At 39.0% G+C, this 22,235-nt stretch overlaps 2 protein-coding genes across 3 annotated transcripts; both read left to right on the forward strand.

The window, feature by feature from the left end:
- The first annotated feature begins 1,214 nt into the window (after positions 1-1,214).
- Positions 1,215-11,983, forward strand: LOC146522393 (uncharacterized). The gene is made up of 30 exons (XM_085141068.1): positions 1,215-1,306; positions 1,734-1,948; positions 2,547-2,761; positions 3,112-3,190; positions 3,279-3,361; positions 3,460-3,537; positions 3,624-3,720; positions 3,838-3,914; positions 4,041-4,124; positions 4,358-4,453; positions 4,529-4,625; positions 4,714-4,769; positions 4,891-4,947; positions 5,313-5,388; positions 5,462-5,544; positions 5,617-5,712; positions 5,792-5,888; positions 6,000-6,073; positions 6,197-6,286; positions 6,388-6,468; positions 6,760-6,927; positions 7,122-7,203; positions 7,471-7,511; positions 7,610-7,696; positions 8,511-8,606; positions 9,273-9,360; positions 9,452-9,495; positions 9,635-9,733; positions 10,816-10,908; positions 11,683-11,983. Exons 2-30 carry the CDS (start codon positions 1,747-1,749, stop codon positions 11,689-11,691), a joined length of 2,625 nt encoding a protein of 874 aa, XP_084997194.1. The 5' UTR covers positions 1,215-1,306; positions 1,734-1,746; the 3' UTR covers positions 11,692-11,983.
- Positions 11,984-12,537: 554 nt separating this feature from the next.
- LOC146522394 (uncharacterized) lies at positions 12,538-21,650 on the forward strand. Of its 2 annotated transcripts, XM_085141129.1 has the most exons (11): positions 12,538-12,815; positions 15,000-15,218; positions 15,330-15,421; positions 16,104-16,323; positions 16,540-16,631; positions 17,765-17,860; positions 17,950-18,053; positions 18,191-18,299; positions 18,450-18,591; positions 18,673-18,699; positions 19,360-21,650. In XM_085141129.1, exons 2-11 carry the CDS (start codon positions 15,017-15,019, stop codon positions 19,902-19,904), a joined length of 1,629 nt encoding a protein of 542 aa, XP_084997255.1. In that variant the 5' UTR covers positions 12,538-12,815; positions 15,000-15,016; the 3' UTR covers positions 19,905-21,650. The 2 variants fall into 2 exon arrangements, with proteins under 2 accessions (XP_084997255.1, XP_084997263.1); XM_085141137.1 differs by lacking the exon at positions 12,538-12,815 and having other exon boundaries at positions 13,419-15,218.
- The last annotated feature ends 585 nt before the right edge of the window (positions 21,651-22,235 follow it).

Below are 22,235 nucleotides of genomic sequence, written 5' to 3' on the forward strand. Positions count from 1 at the left end.
GCTTGAGTAGCAGCAGCAGCAACAACAGTCTGTGTTTATGTGAATGTATGGGCAATAAAAATCAGCAATAAAATATTGTGTTAAAGAGGGCTTTCAAAAACATATACTTTAATTATATTCCCAATTTTTCTGTAATGTGTTCTAATTAATAATTTGGGGGTATTTTGAAGGGTATTGTATCGTATTTTATTTTATTTTGAAGTTTTTTGTATTAAAAACTAGTCTGTATTTTTTATGGGATAGCGGTGACTGAGGTCAGTCTGGAACTTGAGATAATTAAAGCAGAGCACAGACAGTTCTTGTAACTGAGTCAAGGTCCATATTCAGCTGTGTCACCACTGTCCCATAAAAAATACACACAAATATCAAATGTACACTTTTACACTTTCAGATTTTCCTAAAAGCCTCAGTGTACAGAACGATGCATCATCTGAAAACAACATAAAAATGTAAACTGCTTTCCTTTCCTTATTTTGCCTTGCTTCCAGAAAAGTAGTCAAATTTCAGGCTAAATGAATGATATTCAGTGTTGTCAGGCAATGTCAAACAGCATGTAAGTGTTAATGAATAAAATCCCTGTTTGAAAATATAACTTTGTCTCTCCTTTTTATTCATCATGGCTGTGACCATGTTTGTGTGTCCTGAAAATATGCAGTTGAATCATGTCTGGGCAAATCTATCAGGGGCGGTTGGCGGGCTTTTTTTCTTCTTCTTTTTTCTTTTTTCCAGAAACGAAAGTAAAAGCACCAAACAAAGCATACCAAACATCACATCAGCACAGAGGTAACGGTAGACAAAGGAAGAGAAGAGTGCGCAATAGAGGCACCACATGCATCCATCACCCTGATTCTATTGTAAGTAACACAGAGAGCAGATTTATCCAGCTGATTTTTGCTATTGTTTGTTACGATAGAAAACAGAGGAGAGCAAAATCAGGAATCCAAGGTGCCCTAAATAATGAGGAGCCTGTACGTCATCAAGTCACAGTTTATTTCGGTGTGATGCTATAATTTGATTTGTAAGGTACAGCAGGAATTATAATTGATTAAAAAATGGTACTTTTTATTATTATTTAGTCAATTTAAACTAAGATTTAAACTATAAGTAGGTGTTGGAGAAGACACACGTAGAGGTTTAGCTGTAGTCACGTCAAAATTGAAAAGGGAAGTAATGAAACTGATGTTTTACGGTGCTTTCCTGTTGTATATCATCAGACAGTTACCTGGAAGACGACCCAGTGGCTGCCTCTTGATGCCAACCTGCTGCTTTTAATGCAGTAGGTCTGCAACCAACACAAGCCAGTTAGGTAAATAATATTAGCAATTAAAATTTTTGTTTTTTGATATTAGGGAAGTGACGACTTACAGTAGAATAGATGGACCTGCAGCAGCTGTGGATAAAGGGAAACGTGTCACTTTCGCTACCTGAGCCGCTGCAGCTGTTGTAGCTTGGATGTTTTTAAACGTTTATATGATGATCCAGATGCTAATGCATATTTTGAAAAGAAAAAGACCACTTCATGGCTTTTGTGCATACAACACAAGAAAACTCTGAAGTTAAAATAACTGTTCTCACATTTGAGGTAAAATGAACACTGTAATAACCATCATAGAAAGTTTACGTTCTTGATAGTGTTTTGTGAATTGCTCAGTGTAGTCAGCAAAGTTATTTTTAGAGCAAAAAGGAAGTCACACAGCATCCTCTGTGTGTCTTTTGTTGTGTGTATAATGCAGACACGCAGCAGAAATGGAGCTCCAGGTTTGTCACTCCTGCGGATGGTCCAAAGTGACAACTTACCAGGGCCTGAGAATTCACCAGGGGAAGATGGGATGCACCCCAAAGGGTGTGAGGGTTTCGGACCCTCCACAGCATTACACACAGAGCTATGTGGGACACACAAAAACTCAAATGGACCTCAGGCTAGATGTCCGCACCTCTTTCAAGATTGGTAGGTTTGTTTGTTTTTTAAATATTATGTTGTGTGAATTCAAGATTATAACTTTTCTTTCAAACTGATAAAAACACCACAATAGGAAAAGACCTGATCCAACATGTTCTCACTCCCAAAGTGTAACATTTTACGCTAGGTGACAAATCATCGGTATATTACGCTTCCGGGCACCCAACACATCCCTATTTTATGAGAAAAATGAGGAAACATGAGAACTGTTTGGAATGAATCTACACATGTACCTTTATTTTACTATCTAACACTATCTAACATCATTAAAGTGGTGGTTAAGGTTAGGGTTAGGGCTGGAATACATGGTTGAAATGTCTATTACTGAGGGAGCGTCATTCTCCTGGATTTCCTCCATAACCTGGCACCTACCATAAAAATGCGGAAGGTCACCTTTCGTTTTCCTCAGGAATGCCGTGGGACGTATATCATGCCTCAGGTGTGAGAACGGGCTCCCATATCAGCAGATTAAAGCGAACCAAACTGGAATGAGTTAAAAAAAATCATTTTCATTGCTATAAATTTCTATTTTTGCTTAAAACAATTTAAAAATCTTCATTTGACTCTTGAATTATGTGACAAACAGAAACAACAGAATATTCAAACCTGAGCCTCCAGGTTTGTCACTGTGGATGGAACAAAGTTACGACTTACCAGGGTTTAAGAATTCACCAGGGGAAGATGGAATGCACACCAAAGGGAGTGAGGATCCCCCAAAAAGAGCAGTACAAGTGGAAAAATCAGTGGGAGGAGGACACAGAATACTGGAAACCAGCTAAGAAGGCGACTGTAAAGAAGGAGGTATGAGTTTTCTTTTTAGGCCAATAAATGAGTGACAGGAAGCACTTTAAGCTTTGTCCACCACCACCGGCTTTTCTTTTTTTCAGAATGAAAAATAACAAAAAAAATAAGAATTTATGAAAGTAGAGGATGACTTAATGACTTTAGTTGCTTGATGTGTAGTTAAATCACGTGGTGAACAGACGACCCCAACATTTTGATAATCAAGGTCACCGAAAGTGTAGTAACTTGCAGATCCCCCTAAATGCTCCTAGCTGGCTGTGTTACTTTTGATCACTGTACAAAAACTTCCATGTTAGTGTTTTCATTACATATCAACTTTTTCTCAACTTTATCCGTCAACCTGACAGAATGTTCCAGAGTCACCAAGCGTGTACGGCTATGCCAACTCTGGAGCAACGGCCATATTCAAGGAAGAATACAAACTGAGTATGTACGCAGTTAGAATTTAGTAAAAACATGATTCTCATACAACAAAATGTGGAGGCTAAAGTTGGAGCTGTGTTCTTACTTACAGCAGCTTCTGCATATACACAGCACTACTCCCAAAGAGCCAGAAAGTCACACCATCAGCTGCAGGAACACTCCACCCTTCCACAGGTACTACAGTTATTGTTAATAATAATAGTTAGAGTTAATAGTCAGCCAATTTTAAAGTGAGTAAACAGTAACATATAAATGTAATCAATACTTTTTAGGTGAGCAGGCCTGCCAGGGAGCCTTCAGCAGTAGTCAGGCCTAAGGAGAAAAAAGTAAAGCAGAAAACATTATCACAGGTACCTTTTTGTTTTTACAAATTAAGTTATTTTTCTTTTAAACTTTAAAAGAAAGTTTAAAAGAAGAACTGTTTTCTATCCTTCAGATAGAAAACAGCAGCACGATGGTAGAATACCTGAGTGTTGACCTCTGTAGAGACTATGCAACAACAGCAACCAAAATCAAGCAGGAGCCCAAATCACGTAAGTACGAACAAACAAAGAATTAAGTGTTACAGTTTATTCAAGACAAGTTTTTTTCAAATCATTAAGAATAGATTAAAAAAGTGTGATAAAAAAATAATCTGCTCTTAATTACAGCACTTCACACAAGTCCACAGCCATCTTTCCAAAGAGCCAGCCGTCGCCTGCCACAGGAGTTCTCTCCTGGTTTAGAGGTACTGTGGTTTTTTGCTAAATAATGCTTAAGCATGTGACATAAACCACCAAAGTTTACTGCTGACACTTTTTTTTTGAAGTACAATATCACTGGAATTAAAGTGTTACTGTTTTCTGTTTTTTAGATACAAAGATCTGTGCCTCCAACTCCTCCACCACGGGAACAAGCAGTGCTGCCTGTGAAAAATGACAGCAGGGAGCAAACACAGGTACAAAACAGATTGAAGTGTATCTTTTGTGTTTTAGTTATCCTTGACTTCTTTAAACAACCATATAATCAGTCCCAGCTACGGTAAAACACCGGGAAAAGCAGGTAATACAGTTTAAGATTTAGCATTGACTTTTTTTTTAATCGTATTTTGCTATTTAGATTCAGGATGGAAATATCTGCTCAAATAACTTTAAAGTGATTAAATATGTCAGTGGAATCAATATTTTTCAGATGAACAGACCTGCCAGGGAGCCTTCAGCACCACCATACCCAGGAAATGTAGTCAGGCCTAAGAAGAAAAAAGTGAAGCAGCAAACATTTTCAAAGGTACCTCACTGTTTTAGATTTTAAGTTTATTGTATTTTGTTTTTTCCAGTTTAAGTAACTTTTTGTCTCTCTTAGACAGAAGACAGTAGAGAAGTGGCAGGATATCTGAGCATTGACTGCTCTGCAGACTATCCAACAACAACAACCAAAATCAAAGAGGAGCCCAAGTCACGTATGTATAAACAAATAAATTTAAAAAATGTATACAAAAGAACATGTTTTTTTAAACCTGTCTAAAATAAACCTCCTTTTTATTATAGCACTTGCAACCCCACAACCATCTTTCCAAAGAGCCACCAGCGTTGAGCAGCAGGAGGTAGAGTACTGTGATTTTCTCTAAGTGTTCCAGCTTGTGCGCTAAAACAGCAGAGTTTGGTATCGCTTAGCGCTGTGTTTTGAAAAAGAGGAAGAAGCTGTGTTTCTTTTCTATGTTTCAGGTTCCCCTGGAAGCAGCAGTAATGCTCAAAAATCAAGAGAGGAAGGATCAAACACAGGTACCAGACGGGCTGCTTGAAGCAGAACCTTTGTTTTAGTATTTAATCATTAGCATTTCACATCTATAGTACAGTTACTGACTGTGGAACATCCCTCAGAGGAAGAGTTTGGTGAGGGACTGTCCAGCACCAAACCAACTAATCACATCATCCTCATGTACTTTGTCTTTAATGCTAAGCAGCAAATGTTAGCCAAGCTGGCATCATGATCATCATAATTAACATGCATGTAGCCCATCTTAGTCTACTCTTTGACAGCATCACTGAGCAGTTAGCGTGGCTGTTGTTTTTTTTCATTCATTCTATAGTAAAAAGTCTTCAATAACGGCAGCTAGTTTTCAAATAGTTTCATTTTAACCTGACAGAATTCACCAGGACCAGCAAAGACAAGCAGCAGTAACAGCTCTGCAGCAACGTTCAGAGAGGATGAATACGAATCAGGTGTGTACAGAGCTACGATCTAAGAGTATGACTTTGAATAGAAGCGAAAGCTGGAACTATGATCTTTTTACAGCAGCTTCTGCACAACACTCCACCCAAAGAGCCAATAACTCAAAGTCAGACCATCAACTTTACGAGTTCCCCACCCTTCCACAGGTACAATGGATCCATTCATAGTACTTTAAAGTGAGTAAACAGCAGCATGTAAATGGAATCCATATTTTACAGGTGACTGCACCTGCCAGGGAGCCTTCAGCACCGCCATACCCAGGAAATGTAATCCAATCTAAGGAGGAACAAATAAAGCAACAACCATTATCACATGTATGTCACTGTTTTAGACTTTAGGACTTTAGGTTTTACATATGTTTCTTCAATTTAAGTAACGTTTTGTCTCTCTTAGGCAGTAGACTGTAATGCAATGACAGGATATATAAACATTTACCCATCTGCAGACTATGCAACAACAGCAGCCAAAATCAAGGAGAAGCCAAAATCACGTATGTGTGACCAAAGAAATAAAGTTTATTCAAGACAAATTACTTTTAAAAAAATTGTCTGGGGAAAAAAAATAATAAAGCAATCCTTAAGCAATCCTTTTTTCCTCACAGCACCCCCAACCTCACAACCATCTTTCCAAAGAGCCACCAGTGACCAGCAGCAGGAATTCTCTACGGGTTTGAAGGTAGAGTCCTGTGACTTTCTCAAAAAATGTTTCGGCTTGTGTAATAAACCACCAGAGTTTGGTGTCATGAAGCAGTGTTTTGGTAAAACAAGAATAACACGTGTTTCTCTAAAAATGTTTCAGGTTAGAAGATCTGTCGGAGAACATCCAAGTACTCGAGAACCGGAAACAGCAGAGCTGCTAGAAAAGAAAGAGATGAAGGATCAGAGACAGGTACTGAATAGACTGTACGAGGCCGACCTTTGTTCAGGCATTTAGTCAAATTTTAGTCATTAGCAGTCAACATTTGCATTATAGTGCATAACATCTTTCAGATGATGAGTCCAGCAACCACAAACCCAGCACCAGCAGGCCAAGCTGAGGAAAATCACACGCAGAATCAAACATTTTCGCAGGTACTGCAATTTAACACATTAGACTGATGACCTTTAACCCCTTAAGGCCTGAAATATGAATTGCCAGAAAATTCGACCGTATCTACAATGAACATCCACCACTGTAACAAAAAAAAGTAGCTCCCCCTTTAAGTAATGAATGAGCTTTATGCATGTTTTTAAGCCAGTGTAGTCCTTTCTTTTATAAAATCGAGCCTCTTGTGACGTATACTAGAAACATTATTATATTCATTCACTTTATTTCTGGTTGTTTTGAACGTTATGGCAAATGTTTCAATTTTAAACCTCCAGGCAAGCAAATCAGCCAGACACCACCCGACAGCACCACCTCCGGTCCCGCCGAAGAAGAAGCATTCGGCTTTATTCAAGGAAAGGCTGGAGAGATTCAAAGCTGAATTACAGCCAAAACTTCAGATGACAGAGGGGAAGAACTGTGAAGTCCGAGTCTGCAGACCAGAGGTAAACAGGAAGCTGTAGCATGTAGTCACCAACGGCACCTGATCAGAATTAATCTAATTAATTTAGCTACATTTGAACTTTTAATCTAAGACTTTTTAAGCATTGTCGTTGAAAACATCTTACAAAAGTTTGAGATACAGTTTTTACTCTGAAATGTCTCAAATTTTAACAGTGATCCTCTCGTTTTTTGACAGAACGTTTCAGATGTAATGAGTGCAAACACACAAACAAGTCCTGCAGCAGCGGACGTCTCATCGAAGGACAATCCAACACAGTGTATGTGATCGTATGGTTCAGTCGATAAACATTCAGAATCAGAATACTTTATTAATCCCACAGGAAATGATGTGCCTCAAGACAGTAAGAGTAACTAACTCAACTAAATGAAATATTACAACATATAACAAAATAGCTCTACTTATAAATATCCTAGCTTATTACACAAAATGAAACATATATATAGTTGACACTGAGGAGCTCCTCTATGATTTCAGGGTAATGCATTCATGCTCAATGATCTAGCTGTTGTGTTTGTGTTTGCAGTGGATCACGCTGCAGAGGCTGAGCTCTCCACTGGTGTGAAGGTACAGAGTCTTGCATATCTCTCACTCACAGCTGTGACACTGCAGAGCGTTCTGATGGGAATGCTTGAGTTTGGTTGTCGCTATGGATGTTTTTTCAGGTGAAGGAACTCGCCCGCATGTTTTCAGCCAAGGAAACGCTGATTTCAACAAAGGAGAAACACGGAGCTAACCAAAAACCATCTCAGGTAGAACACCCTCTTATATCCTGTACTACATTCCCAAGTTAGGGATAACCTAGAACAGGGCTGTCAAACATAAGGGCCACGGTCCTGTATGGGCCTGGCAAAGACTTCAATCTGGCCCACTAGATGTTTTTGGAAAACGTGAAGGAGGTCATATATTTTAAATTTTTATATTATAACTACAGACAGGTCTGTGAATTATGCTACCAGAACCTTTTCTGCAATTAATTTTTTACAATTCTCACGCAAAGAGTCGTGCTGACAGTCCTTTAACCTCGGTTTCCAACTGGGGAAAAAGCAGCAAATAAAAAGGGTCTCTCATTCCGATTGAACGGCTTTGAGGTGCTTAATATGTACAGCAATTTATTATTTACAATTCATAATTTCCAAAATGCACTCAGCTGAAAACAGAATTCAGAATGCTCTCTCAGCTTCTCGGCTCTTAAATCAATTCCTCACTGCTGCTCAGTGCTCACATTTCAAGATCCCAGTAAACAGCTCTCTGCTGGCTGCCAGCTGGAGGTTGAGAGGCTGCTGTCCATCCAGTCATCAAATACGCACTCAAAGCAGCCAATCAGCAGTCTCCACCTGTCTCAACAGTCAACACAAACCCACACATACGTTAATGGGAGGAGCCAAATATGTCAAACATGGGACATGATCATGATCACGGACCAACACCTGTGCTCTAGCCTGAAGGCTAAAATACACAAAATATAGAATCTTTAATCATGTCTACGATGTCTCCCCCCCCACCCACCCACCCCAAACACCATTTAATGAATCACGGCTTTCTAATATGTCCAATATCTTTCAGGTGAAACTGCTGGCTCAAAGGTTTTCAGTCATTTCTGCCCAGGAAACAGCAGCCAAAGCAAAGGAGGAGCACGGGGAGGAGCAGAAACCCACACAGGTGCAGGGCGAGTGCTTCTGTTGCCTTTCATCCATCAGTGGAAAAGTCATTTAGCTCTTTGATCCAGCCTGAAGTACCCAAATAACTCATGAGTGGTGGTGCTGGTTGAGCAAAATATGACATTTAAAGTTTTTATGTTGGAGTTCATTGTTTTTCTTTCTGTAGTTCAAGACTTTGTGTCCGTGTCGATGCAGCATTATCAGGCACGCAATCTTTATTTACAGAACACACACATTTATAACAGGAAAGAGTCGCTACCCTCGATGCGCCCGGCCTCAGGGTGCTCTCTCTCTCTCTCTTACAGCAGTAGCTCTTGCTTCTCACTGTCAGGTATGCAGATCAGCTACAGCACCTCTGTGTGGGCATGTGTCCATCTCCAGGTCTGGGCAAACTGCCTAATAAGCACAGGTTAATTAGGGAATGCACCGCCAGTGTCCTAAATACTCCACCTACTCTCTGCACCGCACTGCACCACTCCTAGTCCTGCAGTTGAGCCAGAACCGTGCCCCTCTGCGGGCACGTTTTACAGAAAACCATGAGCTAGATGAATCCATCATGAAGCAAACATATATCATATATGTTTGCAATATATCACAGGAGACAAATACAGGGAGCTGTATTGAAATTCTTCATGCGTTATAAACTATTATCCACCTTTTCTGACAGATGGTGACAGATTCAAAAAGCGATCCCATCGAAATCAATTCTGCAGCAGCGAAAGCATCACTAACAGCGGAGAAGGATCCCAAAATATGTATGTCACAATATGAGAATGTTTATATGTAAAATTGAGAAAAATACAATAAAAAAACATGGCTGATGATCACTATCATCTTTTTCTACAGCGTGTGAAAATGCACCACTCTCAGATTTCTCCTCTGGTTTGAAGGTACGACTTCCTGTGCACGAAAAACGTCTGACACTCGCTCAGCCAGACCTGACAGCTTGTTTCACTGCAGCTGCTGCACCTGAGTGTTTCTTTACTACAGCTTGATTGTTTTCAGTTCTTATTGCTTGCTGCATTTTAGGTGAAGGATCTGGCCCGGATGTTTTCAGCCAATACAACACAAGAGAAAACAATCGGACTAAAAGAGAAACAGAGAGAAGAACAGAAACCTGCAAACGGGGTAAACCACAGTCAATGTCATTTAGAAAGTAGAGAGCATAATGTGGTATGTACTGTAGAGGCTGTAGAGGGGTGAAGCAGGAAATGCTGCTAAAGCAGGAAGTGTTGGTTTTTCTTCTGATGGTATTCTTGGTATGAGTGAAAACAGAAACATATATTCCCTTTTTGGGTTATGCAACCACCAAAGAGGGTGATTCTTAGTTTTTAACAAATTCTGTTTCCTCTATCGTTTTGCGCTGACTTCACCACAATCTGACCAAGAAGTCTAAAAAAAGAGCTAAAAGTCATTTTGAGATAGCACAACTGTGCCGGGGTTAGCACATGTTTTCAAATTTTACACTTTCTGTGTGAAGCTTTCATGTTCTCCTTCGGCTGACCTGATGTGGCATAAGTGGGAAAGAAGATGTTGTTTTATCATCTTTACTGCTGACTTTGACCTTTTTTATCAAAAGACCAAAATGACCATCTGTTAAGCAGCTGCTAGAAAGTAAACTGGACTTATGTTGTAGCTCTTCCAACTCCCCAATTCTATAAGACCAGAACACGTCTGGGACTACATTTGGACACCGATCAGAAAGTAGTGCTTTGTAATAACACAAATTTTGCTATTGATCCAATACAATACTAGTACTGCCAATACTGATGCTTTCAACCTATAAATTATTCATTGTGATTTTTATTTTGTACAATAATGAGTTAACAAAACACACCTTTTGGGTTTTCATGTGTTCTGAAACTGGATTATTTTGGAGACATGGACCCGTAAACGTGTCTGTCTCTAAAGGACTTTGGGTCGCTGTGCTGTAAGCTAACAATAAAATAGATGTGTAGTCAACACAAAAAGGTTCAGACATGTTTCATACTGCATGTTCAAGGGTTTTTTTTTATTTCCAAGAAAATAATTCAACACTATTAATTAGCCTAGTAACAAAGTAACAATCCTATCACACAAGTATTGATCCGATACCAGTACCACCGTTGGTATCCATACCATCGATATTTAGTTGGATCCGCCCACCTCTACCACAAAGTCCATGGTTAGATGATAATTCAATGGATGCTTGAGTGGATACTATCTTTCAGGTGAAGCGGCTTATCCAGAAGCTTTCAGCCAGGGAAACTAAAGATCATCAAAAAGAGAAAGACACAGACACGAAGGATCGAAACCACTCAAAGGTATGGCACCCATTTCATATTTTAAAATCTCTGTTTCAGATTTTTCCTCAAGCTTTTAGTCCTGAGTTTTAGAACTGCAGCCAGTGCTCGATTAGCAGCTGATTTGTTGGAAACGTGGAAACTCAAGTCTCAAACATGACTTATTGTTTCAAAATAAAATCCTTTTTAACATTTTCTGATGCTTTTAATATGAAAGAGCAGTTGTGGTTTGTGTTAGCAGCTAGGTAAGTGTGTTTTGGTTTTGGTTCTTTTTAGCTGTGAAAGCTAACAATTAGGTAGCTGAAGACCATGAAATATTATCATAGCTTTTAACAAGCGGTGCTGTGACTGCAACTCCAAACTTAAAGCTTTTTTTAAACAGTGCCCCGTCACTACTGTTGTTGCTTTGTTCCCCTCATCCTCTTTTTCCTTCTTTCTTATTATTCCCAGAAGGATGAATCCTCTCGTTTACATTTATTTGTTTGTATCATTGTTGTCATGGAGTTTGTTTAAACAGAATTATGTGTGCCACTTTCAACAAGCATGAGTGGAGGCAGGTTGGGCCCCCTAAGGGAGGTCAGGTCTTGCTTACTGTCACTGTAAACTTTTCACATTACTACTGATGTAGTTTAAAATGTGTCAGCCCTTTGGGTACCCCCTACTGGCCTGGAGAGGGGGACCAAAAGAAAAAGTAAAAACAGTTTGATCACGTCTCATATGTATTCATAGCAGGTATGATTCCTGTTTCCTGGCATTGTTATATTTACAGATGTGCTGTTTTTGTTGTAACTGTAGTGGATATAAGGCTGGATCCGGGCACAGGGAAGCAAGTGAGAGCTAGAGAAGAGAAGCAGAAAGCTCCAGAGGCTTAGACGTAATTCAGCAATCTGCTTGGGCTCAGCAGCCTGATCCATGGGAAATCTTACTGGGAGGTGGAGGTTAGCAACACGAGCATCTGGGTGTAATAAAAGCCAGCACAAGCCGTAAGGAGAACCTCTCACAAAACCCCAAAAATGATTCCTGTGTGATCGCAAAAAGATGACAAAGTCTGCACAGTCCTCACAGAACCTCCTGCTTCCTGCTGTCATGTATAAGCCCAGATGTTGCTTTTGTTTCATGAAAAATAAATAAACTCATCTATCTCTCTGTCTCTCTCTTCCTTATCATCCAGTGAGGAGGATATGACAATTACAGAGTGCAGCTACTACACTTTTATTAGTGTTCAGCATGAAAAGCATGAAAAAAAGCCCTGCGTGCTAAATGAGGAGTGTCTTTTGCGCCCCACCTTCTCCTTTACACTTTACTGTCTAAAAGTATCAAATACATTAAATACCCACCTAATCGTTCTAACTGATGTCATGTAAAAGATCGCACCAGGCTTCCCGTCAGTTTTAAACTTTGATTTTTTTGGGGGGATTATAATATTGGTAAAAAACAATCCACTTCTAACCACGAAAAAAAAAAAAAACGAATTAACTGATTAAACTCATTATGACTTCACCTTGACTGTCTGTCTTACACATTAAACGGCTTTTATCGGAAGCTTGTTTTAATATGTATTGTGCTACTGTTGTAATGTAAGCTACATTAAATACTGTTATAAAAAAAAGTCAGTTAAAAATATTCAAAATATCAGGAACAGGAAGATGTCAGCTGTGTTTGTATTTGTTTTCTGTCGTTATTCTTTCTTTTTTTTTCCTTTTTTTTTCTCATGACGTTTGTGTGTTTGTTTCTTTTCCGTGACGTTTCCAGTAACCGAGTATTTCGTAGTGACGTGTGGCAACTCCTTACAGTTGAATTTAAAGGGCTGGTTTCGGGATTAATATGGAAAAAACGAAACTGAAACTGAACCAGAGAGGAGCAAAGTTTGGAGACAGCAGCAGATCGCACAGCCGAGGATCGAGACATTGCGAGATAAGAAGGAGCAGGTAGGCTGCTCAGCACTTTGGTGTTTACTTTTTGGAAAAGTCTTATGACAAAATAACCTGACAGTCTCACTAACACTCCCTCTCGTGCCTGCATGAGTGAAGGAGAATCAGATAATATTAAAATATTACGACTTTGTATATATCGCGAGTGATGGGAGAAGGGAGCCGGAGATCGAGAGACGGATTGGGGCTGCAGCTGCAGTAATGCGGACGCTGCACCGGTCCGTCGTGGTGAAGAGGGAGCTGAGTGTAAAAGCGAAGCTCTCAATTTACCGGTCGATCTACGTCCCTACCCTCACCTATGGCCACGAGCTGTGGGTAGTGACTGAAAGAACGAGATCGCGGATACAAGCGGCAGAAATGAGCTTCCTCCGAAGGGTGGCTGGCATCTCCCTTAGAGATAGGGTGAGAAGTTCGGCCATCCGGGAGGGGCTCAGAGTAGAGCCGCTGCTGCTCCCCATCGAAAGGAGCCAGCTGAGGTGGTTCGGGCATCTGACAAGGATGCCTCCTAGGTGAGGTGTTCCGGACATGTCCCACCGGGTGGAGGCCCCGGGGCAGACCCAGGACACGCTGGAGAGATTATATTTCTCGGCTGACCTGGGAACACCTTGGTGTTCCCCCGGATAAACTGGAGAAGGTGGCTGGGGAGAGGGAGGTCTGGGCTTCTCTGCTTAGGCTGCTGCCCCCGCGACCCGGCCCCGGATAAAGCGGATGAAGATGGATGGATGGATGGACTTTGTATAATATTATATATTATATGTATTCTATTTTGTGTAGATGCTGTGAAGTCATCTTGTGTGTGAATTAAAATCTAACAAGTTGATCGTTAACTGGTAGTTTGCAGAGTGCAGCACACAACGTTATATAGACACAAACTTAACTCCAGTTAATTACATGTCGATCGTTTGAAGATAAGGAAGCTGTTACAACCTGCACTGCGGGGTGTGTGCTCAAACTACTTTTTTCCACTAGGCTGCTTTTCTTTCCATGGCAGGAATAAACAAACCCAACCTGAAATACAAATACTACTCTTGGAGAGTCATTTTAACTCCTTCTAGTCCAGAGCAGGTGTCATGGTGTGAGTGTTTGTGCTGTGCAAAGGAAAATGTCACTTCCTCCTTCCTCACGCATGGTCAAAAACTGAAACATAGTTTTATGTATGGGTTTATAAAAAGAGACATGATATAACCATAAATTAATGTTTTATGATGACTTGCATCAATAAAACTAATTACTAATTGCATTTATGTAGATCCCCGTGTTATGTACACGACCCATGTCTTTGTACATATTTGACTAAACATCATGTACACTATAACCACACATACACATACATTTTTTCTCCTACACCAAGTTGATTGGGATTAGACACAAACTTATGCAACACAACTCCAAACGGTTCATGTGTAACAGTCACTGTTACACACGAACCACTGAATAGTACTTTTGTCGCACTGTATAAGGGTCTTAGATTTGAATTCAGGCTGGGGACAGTGTGGCGTTTGCATGTTCTCCCTGTGCCTGGGGGGGTATTTCCTCCCACAGTACACAGACATGTTAGGTCAATCATGTTGCATGTTGTTTAATCTTAAGCCCAGGTCACTCTTGATGTAATCACAATGTAATCTGAGACAGAACTCTTTAACTTCCTGTTTTCATTTGGCTAGAGAAATAAATAAATATCTCATTAATCTCATATGGATATGTATTTCTGATATAAGGACATCTGTGTTAGTAACTATGACAGCATTGCACCGAAAAAGCTATTTTTAACCTGAAACCGTATTAAACCCATTAAACTACTGCACAAGTAGTTTGGTTCCTAATGTTAAGAAAAGCACAATACTTGAAATAATCTGGAAGAATACTTACATTTCCGAAAGTTTTAAACACAGCCAGTATGCAGTCTGTACCACAACTACTATGGTCACACGCAAAATAAAAATAAAAATGATAAAGCTCTCAATTTAGGTTTTATTGATCACCTGGCTATTAGAATGAAAAGAAACAGTAATAAGAAAACAGATGAAAGAAAAACTTCTTGCCAGAGGATGTGGAGGTGTGGTGAAATTTAGGGAAAGATTGACATAGAGTTAAGGATGTTAAAGTAAATTAGACATCATTAAATCATACACCGCTCATTTTTGTATTACTCACAAATATGTTGACAAAATTTTTTTACAGACACCCAACTTATCAAGATGAACATTCAGGTTTGCCACTGCGGTTGGACCAAACGTACAACTTACCACGGCTTGAGAGTTCACCAGGGAATGAAGGGATGTACGCCAAAGGGAATGAGGATCCCTCAAAGTGAACAATCCAGGTTCTCCCATAAACTGAGCTACAATGAACCTCAAATCAAAATAGAAGAGCCTTTTGAGGATTACTTCAAGAGATCTGGTGAGTGCACCGATGGTACAGCATTTGTGATGATGTAGGACCAGGAGAAATATCCTCACTAAAACTTCTGTTACCATCCCAGTTTACAGTGACTGTCTTCTTTCTCTACAGTCTTTGAGACTCCACAGCGCTCTCATCAAACTACTGAACTTGAAGATTCGAGAGCTCGTAATTTTCTGCAATCTTCTATCGGTGGACAGCAGGTACTGCATATTTCTTAAGGACGACAATTCAGATGCATGTAAAATGTACTTACACAGAAGTATACATTATGAAGCCAAAATAAAGCTCCTCATAAAGAGCACAAGGTGGCCGAAGACATAATTTTGCCAATTTGCTAAGAATTTACAGGCCTTTTTCCTGCATTGTTCAACAGATTCATTCCTGATTTCAAAGTAAAACTATATAAACATTAGTTTCATTCTTCCTCCAAAGGTAAAGAGTATGTAACCTGAAACCCTTATTAAACCCATTCAACTACTGTACCTTTAGTATCACATTCTGAGTTTGGTTCAAAATGTTAACAAAAGCACGATACTTCAAATAATTTGGAACAACACTTACCTTTCTGACGGTTTTAAATACAGCCAGTATGCAGTCTATACCACGACTACTATGGTCACAAAAAATAAATAGAAATGATAAAGCTCTTAATTTAAGTTTTATTGATCGCCTGCCTACAAAAATGAAAAGAAATGGTAATAAGCAAACAGATGAAATAGAATATGCTTACCAGAGGAGTGCAGAGGTGTGGTGAAATTTAGGGAAAGATAGACATAGAGTTAAGGATGTTGTTAAACTAAATTAGACACGAACTACATCCTTAAGTCATACGCTGCTCATTTTTGCTTCACTGACAAATATGTTGATAATATTCTGTTGCAGACACCCAACTTATCCAACATGAACAAACAGGTTTGCCACTGCGGTTGGACCAAATATACAACTTACCTCGGCTTGAGAGTTCACCAGGGAATGATGGGATGCACATCAAAGGGAATGAGGATCCCTCAAAGCGAACAATCCAGGTTCTCTCATAAACCGAGCTACAATGAACCTCAAATCAAAACAGAAGAGCCTTTTGTGGATGACTTTAAGAGTTCTGGTGAGTGCACCGATGGTACAGCATTTGTGATGATGTAGGACCAGGAAAAATGCCCTCACTAAAACTGCTGTTATCATCCCAGTTTACAGTAACTGTTGATGTATTTCAGCATTTTATGTATTTTAGCAGTATAGTGACCCCAACATCACGCTTAAACCATTTATAACTGATAACAGGCATAGAACAGTTTACAGTGACAGTCTTCTTTCTCTACAGTCTTTGAGACTCCACATCGCTCTCGTCTAACTACTGAACTTGAAGATTCCAGAGCTCGCCGAGTTCTGGACTTTTCTATTGGTGGACAGCAGGTACTGCATATTTCTTAAGGACGACCATTCAGATGCATGTAAAATGGACTCATACTGAAGTATACATTATGTGCTTGTGCTTTTAAAGCTCCTCTTAAAGAGCACAAGGTGGCCAAAGGCATCATTTTGCTCATTTGCTAAGAATTTACCAGGCCTTTGGCTGCATTGTTCAACAGATTCATTGTTGACTTCAAAGTAAAACTACATAAACATTAGTTTCATTCTTCCTCTGAAGGTAAAGACAATGTAACAAGTTCCATTTGTTTGTTTGTCTGCCTGTCTTTCTGTTTCTTAGCAAGATGTTAGTTTTCAATATCATTTTCAAATTTTGTGTGATGTTTGATACCAATAACAGCTCCAGCCGATTTCATTTTGGTGAACAGAACTTCACTACAATAGGCCTTGGAGGACATGAGCACCTAGGATGACTAAGCATTTTACCTTGACCTTCTTTGTTTGAGCGTAAGGTCAAAGTTGACCCTTGCACTCTGTTGCTCTTGTTGTAGCTTATAGTTGGCACAGCTCACAGCTCAGTAAGCAGCAATCGGTCTTAAACAGAAAGCTCTGTGTTTGCATACAGCTCAGTCAAAGCCACCACACCCTTAACTATAGGCCTTTAGTAATATCCACATAGATAGATCATATAGCCAATTTTTTAACAGTTTTTTAACTGTTAGGAAGGGGGCAACTATTGTAGTTTTGTACCTGGTTTTAAACATGTCTTTTAATCCTATTTAGCCTGACATTTTGACACTAGAGTCTGTCTGTTGGGACTGAATCACTTTCGGAGCCATCCTCCAGTGGCCACTAGAGGAACTGCTGTTTATGAGAATTCATTTTCCAGCCCAATATTAATCAGTTTTCCAGGTTGATTAATAATTGGATTGTTTATCCACCATTACATTAACATTTGCAGTGTCCAGTGACATGCTTCATGTGTGCTCTCATCTCTGGTACAAGCTCAAAGCAGGAACTCTTTTAAAAGCGCTATACAAATACAGGCAAAAAAAATGCTCGCAAACCTGAAAAACACAAAACTCGTGCCAGCAAATCTCAGCATAACAGTCGACTCTCTTTTTTTTAATCTCATTATAACTTGTAAATATTATACGTGTTCTTTGTCCTCTTTCAAGGCTAAACAAGAAAAACGGAAAGCTCATTTACAGCAACAAATTCATATCAGAGAGCACAAAATGGCAGAAGTCAGATCATCAGTAACAGACTGCAAGGTAAAGACTGTAACATACGTTTGATTTTTTTGTTTTGTTTGCTTTAATATCTTTGCTCTAAATCCTCCATTCTGTTTGACGGCTTTCAGGCTATTTTGGATGCAGAGTGGCTGGAAGTCAACGATTTCTTCTCAGACATAATAAAAGTTGTGGAGGATGCTCGGCAGCAAGCCCTTCAGCCTCTGGAGGAAAGGTTGGTCCTGTGAGATTATGTTGCAGTTAGTCTCTCAGTTCATCAGTGAGGAACAGCTTAACATCACCACGGAGATCCTTTGTGTTGCTATGGTGCAGTACATTTTAATAAAACAGGCTCTCTTGTGCACACTCTAGGAGACGGAAAGTCAAAAGGGACACTCAGGATCTCCTCCAGAAGCTTCAGAGAGAAATTGATGTGCTCAAAAAGGCCATTGATGAGTCAAACAAAAACCCAGACTTGGAGGTGAGCTTTGAGGACCTGAAGTTCATCTTCTGGTCTTTTGAATACTGGAGCATAAAAGCACTTAAAAGAGGAAACATTTAATTTCTATTCTGTGTCAGTTCTGCTTCATTTAAAATCATTACATTTAATGATGTCTGCACACATATACAGGTTTCTCCTCTAACAGGCCTGAATGACTCTGACTGGAAAAATGTACATGTTGACACTTCACTGTCCTTCGGCACACTGAGAGCTACGACTTCAACAATGATGAAGCAAATTCACAAGGAACTGGATAAACTCTCAACTATCGGTGAGTCTTTTGATTCATCATGACTTGTGTTAAAATCTATACTTGATTTGCTGCATCTTACTCAGATTTCTACTTCCACAGAATTCAAGAGGATTCCTACATTTGCAGGTGTGTATGTCAAATTAAAAACAGTATTAAAATAGAAAGAAATGGCAATTGTTCCACATTTTCATTGGAAATACACACAAGACACACACTGATGGACAACAGATAAGTCCCAGATGCTGACACTGACTAACAGAAGGAAACAGGTGCGGCTCAAATGTTGAAAGGATGGATCCTCAGTTTCTTATTGGAAAAAATCCTTTGGGAAATTATCATGTTTGACCTAAGTTATAACTGATTTCAAAATAAAATCCCCATGATACTTATAGTATAGGTATTTAGATTCTTTAAACTCCGGCATTTAAAATAAAAACCTCTTGTGATGTATTAGATGTAATAAAACAGTTTTTATTGTCCAGAATTGGACTCTTCTCGCTAAGTTTTTGTTAGATATGAAAATTCACATGTAGTTTACTAAACTAAAATCTAATTTTCTTATGTAATATTCAAAGGTCATTTAGAAAACAATGGCAAAGATCATTTTAAGATTACCAATTTTAATATTTTCTCACTTGTTATCTTTTTATCCAGTTAATACAAGTAGCTGGTGAGGTGTTGAAACTGTATGACATGAGTTATATTTTTTTCTGTTGATGATCTCTTTCTAGTCATACTGTAACAATAAAATCATATTTTTAATCACTTGTATTCCTTTGACTGCAGTGGACGTGAAGCTGGACCCCACCACCGCACACCAAAGACTTGAAATTTCTGATAATGGGAAAAAAGTGAAAGATAGTGGAAATATGTCGACAGATCCTGATTCTCTGCAGAGGTTTGATGTATTTGGAAGTGTCCTGGGGCTCAACAGGCTGTCCTCTGGCAGGGCATACTGGGAGGTGGAGGTCAGGAATAAGCCCGGGTGGGATCTGGGTGTGGCAAGACGTGACGCAAACCGCAAGGGGAAACTCTCAATCAATCCTGACAATGGTTACTGGGTTGTTGTACATTATGAAGACCAGAAATATGCAGCCCTGACAACACCACCAGTGAGCCTTTCACCTAGAAGGAAACCTCAGAAAGTCGGGGTGTTTGTAGATTACGAGGAAGGTCTCGTGTCCTTTTACAATGTGACGTCTCGTTCTCACATCTACTCATTTACTGAGTGTTCGTTCGGTGGTGAGATCCTTCCATACTTCAGTCCACATCTGAAACAAAATGAGAAAAACAGCAATCCTTTGATTATCTCTACTGTGCAAAAACAGTAGTAATCACAAGCACTGGATCTGGTGCAGTGAATGCATCACTGGTAAGCAATATATGTGCCCAGGTGTGCAGTAACAGTTTGATGTTTTTTCTGTGTTTAAACAGAGTTTTCTTACCTCTCTACCAGGCATTTGCTTGCCCAATTTTCAACATTATTCATTATAACATGCATTGATGAAGATCTCCTGACTCAGGTTTTTATGTACTATATTTTCTCACTTTTATTTTCATTTGAAAAGTAAAAATTAAGTCTTACATACAGCAGTGCAAATGTATGAATTTACAGAAACAATTGTTAACATGCGTGTTGAAACACCTTTTGCAAAAGACAGAAATGACAAAATCTTTTCTAAAGATAAAGCTGTTAAAACACTTTAGACACTATTCCTGTTTCTTTAAGAAAAAACATTAGGACATATTATGATCAAATGATGTTACGTACTGATCACCAGTAACTGGAGGCGGTGCATTTTTCAAAATCAGCTATTAGCCAATTCCTATCACAGTAGCATGAAAACACTATTTTTTAAAGTTTTTTTTTTATTTATCTTCTAATCACTTATAAAACAAATTGCAGACAACCAGCAGACTGAGGAACTTCCTCTGAAAGCTCTTGGAATTATCCCACTGTTGGTCTCCTTCACTCACTCACGTGTCCCGGATAAATGTCTTTACAGACATTTTAAACACTTTGAACAATTTTTTCACTGCCCCTTATTTGGACATTTGTAGCCTAAACCTCTGAGTGCTATGTCACGTTTGCAGCATTAAAATCATGCGCCTAGATAAAGGTAACAATAAGAAGTAATTTTGATATTAATCCCTTGAATGCAACAGGACACTTGACTTTGTTGTACGTGGACTGGTGTATATATGAATTTGAATCCTTTAGTAAATAATATTAGTGTGTGTGTGCTTTTCTACTCACTTTGAGCAGATTGCTCTCACTACAAGCCTTGGGGTACTGGGGGTAATTCAGGACTCAGGATCTGTGACACACAAGCCAGGGATCAAACCACCAACTATGCCAATAGCAGATGGCCTGGCTTACAAACTAAGCCACAGGGGCCTTTAAAATGTTAAGTTAACTTTGTGCAATTAGGGTTATATCATATATGTGCTTTCTTAAGAGTTGCGAGACTTGAAATCTCTGTGTGCCTGTGACATTTGGACTCTGCTGTGTACAGCTGTGATCCCTTCCACCGCCATACATGCACACATACTCATTTTCATATAAAAAAAAATCAAAAAATATTTATAACCATGAAAAATTAATACCTAATCCTAGGTGCTTTGGGCATTTTGACCCCTTGAGTGATCCGTTGGTCCCCACAAGTACAGTAGCATGCCAATCTCATGTGCTAAAAAGGTGTCTAAACATGCACACACACAGACACCTCAGTACTCTCTTCCCACGGCTCTGACTATAAACGCTGTTTGTTTTAATTGTATAACAAAGGATGGATTACGAGTTCTTCTTGTTGTGTTTGGCTGATTGCCCATCACTTACTGTGTCAACAAAATGTTTACTTACTTACTCTTTGTAGCTCTGTTTTACAGATCCTTTTTGTAACTATTTCAATGCTGCTCAATCATTTGTTTCATTTTGTAGTTTTGCTAGTCAGACTTCTTACATTGTGGTCTTTAGGAGTCACTATATGCCATTTAATAGATGTGTGTAATATATTTTATGACATCAGATGTACAGAAATGAATAAAATTGTCATTTAGGAACATTTGTTTTGCATTTTTTTGTCATGATGTTACCACAAATAAGTTTGTGGCATATACATATAATGTATCATTATTATTATTATTATTATTATTATTATTATTATTATTATTATTATTATTATTATTATTATTAATAATAATAATAATAATAATAATAATAATAATAATAATAATTGATATTATTATTTATTTCTCATTTAGGTAAACGTGGCAGTAACAACAGGGTGATGCTGCTTTCATCTCCTTTGAGTTGAAATGTGTCACAATAACCACAGTTTATCTTTACAATATTCACTTCTGACTTTACTGCACTTTTATTTGTTTCTGTCACAAACACTCACCTAATTTTCTCATAGTTATTTTTTTTAGATATCTTGCTTGATCAGATGTGCCTAGAATAAGGCTCCTTGAACCATTATAAGCTTCATTCTGACCTGTGATTCTCATCAAACAGTTCCCCTTCACCTGGTCCTCTCTATTATCGTGTAGCAGGTTCTCCTTAGAACCATCCACAAAGGCAGGGAGCTATTGAAAGATTCCATCAAACCCTGATGTTCTTGTTGCATGCTTATTATACAGAACTGGATCCTGACTGGGAG

This window comes from Neolamprologus multifasciatus, chromosome 3 (genome assembly GCF_963576455.1).
Source record: "Neolamprologus multifasciatus chromosome 3, fNeoMul1.2, whole genome shotgun sequence".
NCBI classification, from domain to species: domain Eukaryota; kingdom Metazoa; phylum Chordata; class Actinopteri; order Cichliformes; family Cichlidae; genus Neolamprologus; species Neolamprologus multifasciatus.

Coding starts and splice junctions, on each gene's coding strand:
- LOC146522393 (XM_085141068.1), top strand. CDS start 1,747: ATGGAGCTCCAGGTTTGTCACTCCTGCGGATGGTCCAAAGTGACAACT. Junction 6,287..6,387: donor AGATGAAGGATCAGAGACAG/GTACTGAATAGA, acceptor AACATCTTTCAG/ATGATGAGTCCAGCAACCAC. Junction 9,496..9,634: donor ATTTCTCCTCTGGTTTGAAG/GTACGACTTCCT, acceptor GCTGCATTTTAG/GTGAAGGATCTGGCCCGGAT.
- LOC146522394 (XM_085141129.1), top strand. CDS start 15,017: ATGAACATTCAGGTTTGCCACTGCGGTTGGACCAAACGTACAACTTAC. Junction 17,861..17,949: donor CATCAGTAACAGACTGCAAG/GTAAAGACTGTA, acceptor GACGGCTTTCAG/GCTATTTTGGATGCAGAGTG. Junction 18,592..18,672: donor GGATAAACTCTCAACTATCG/GTGAGTCTTTTG, acceptor CTACTTCCACAG/AATTCAAGAGGATTCCTACA.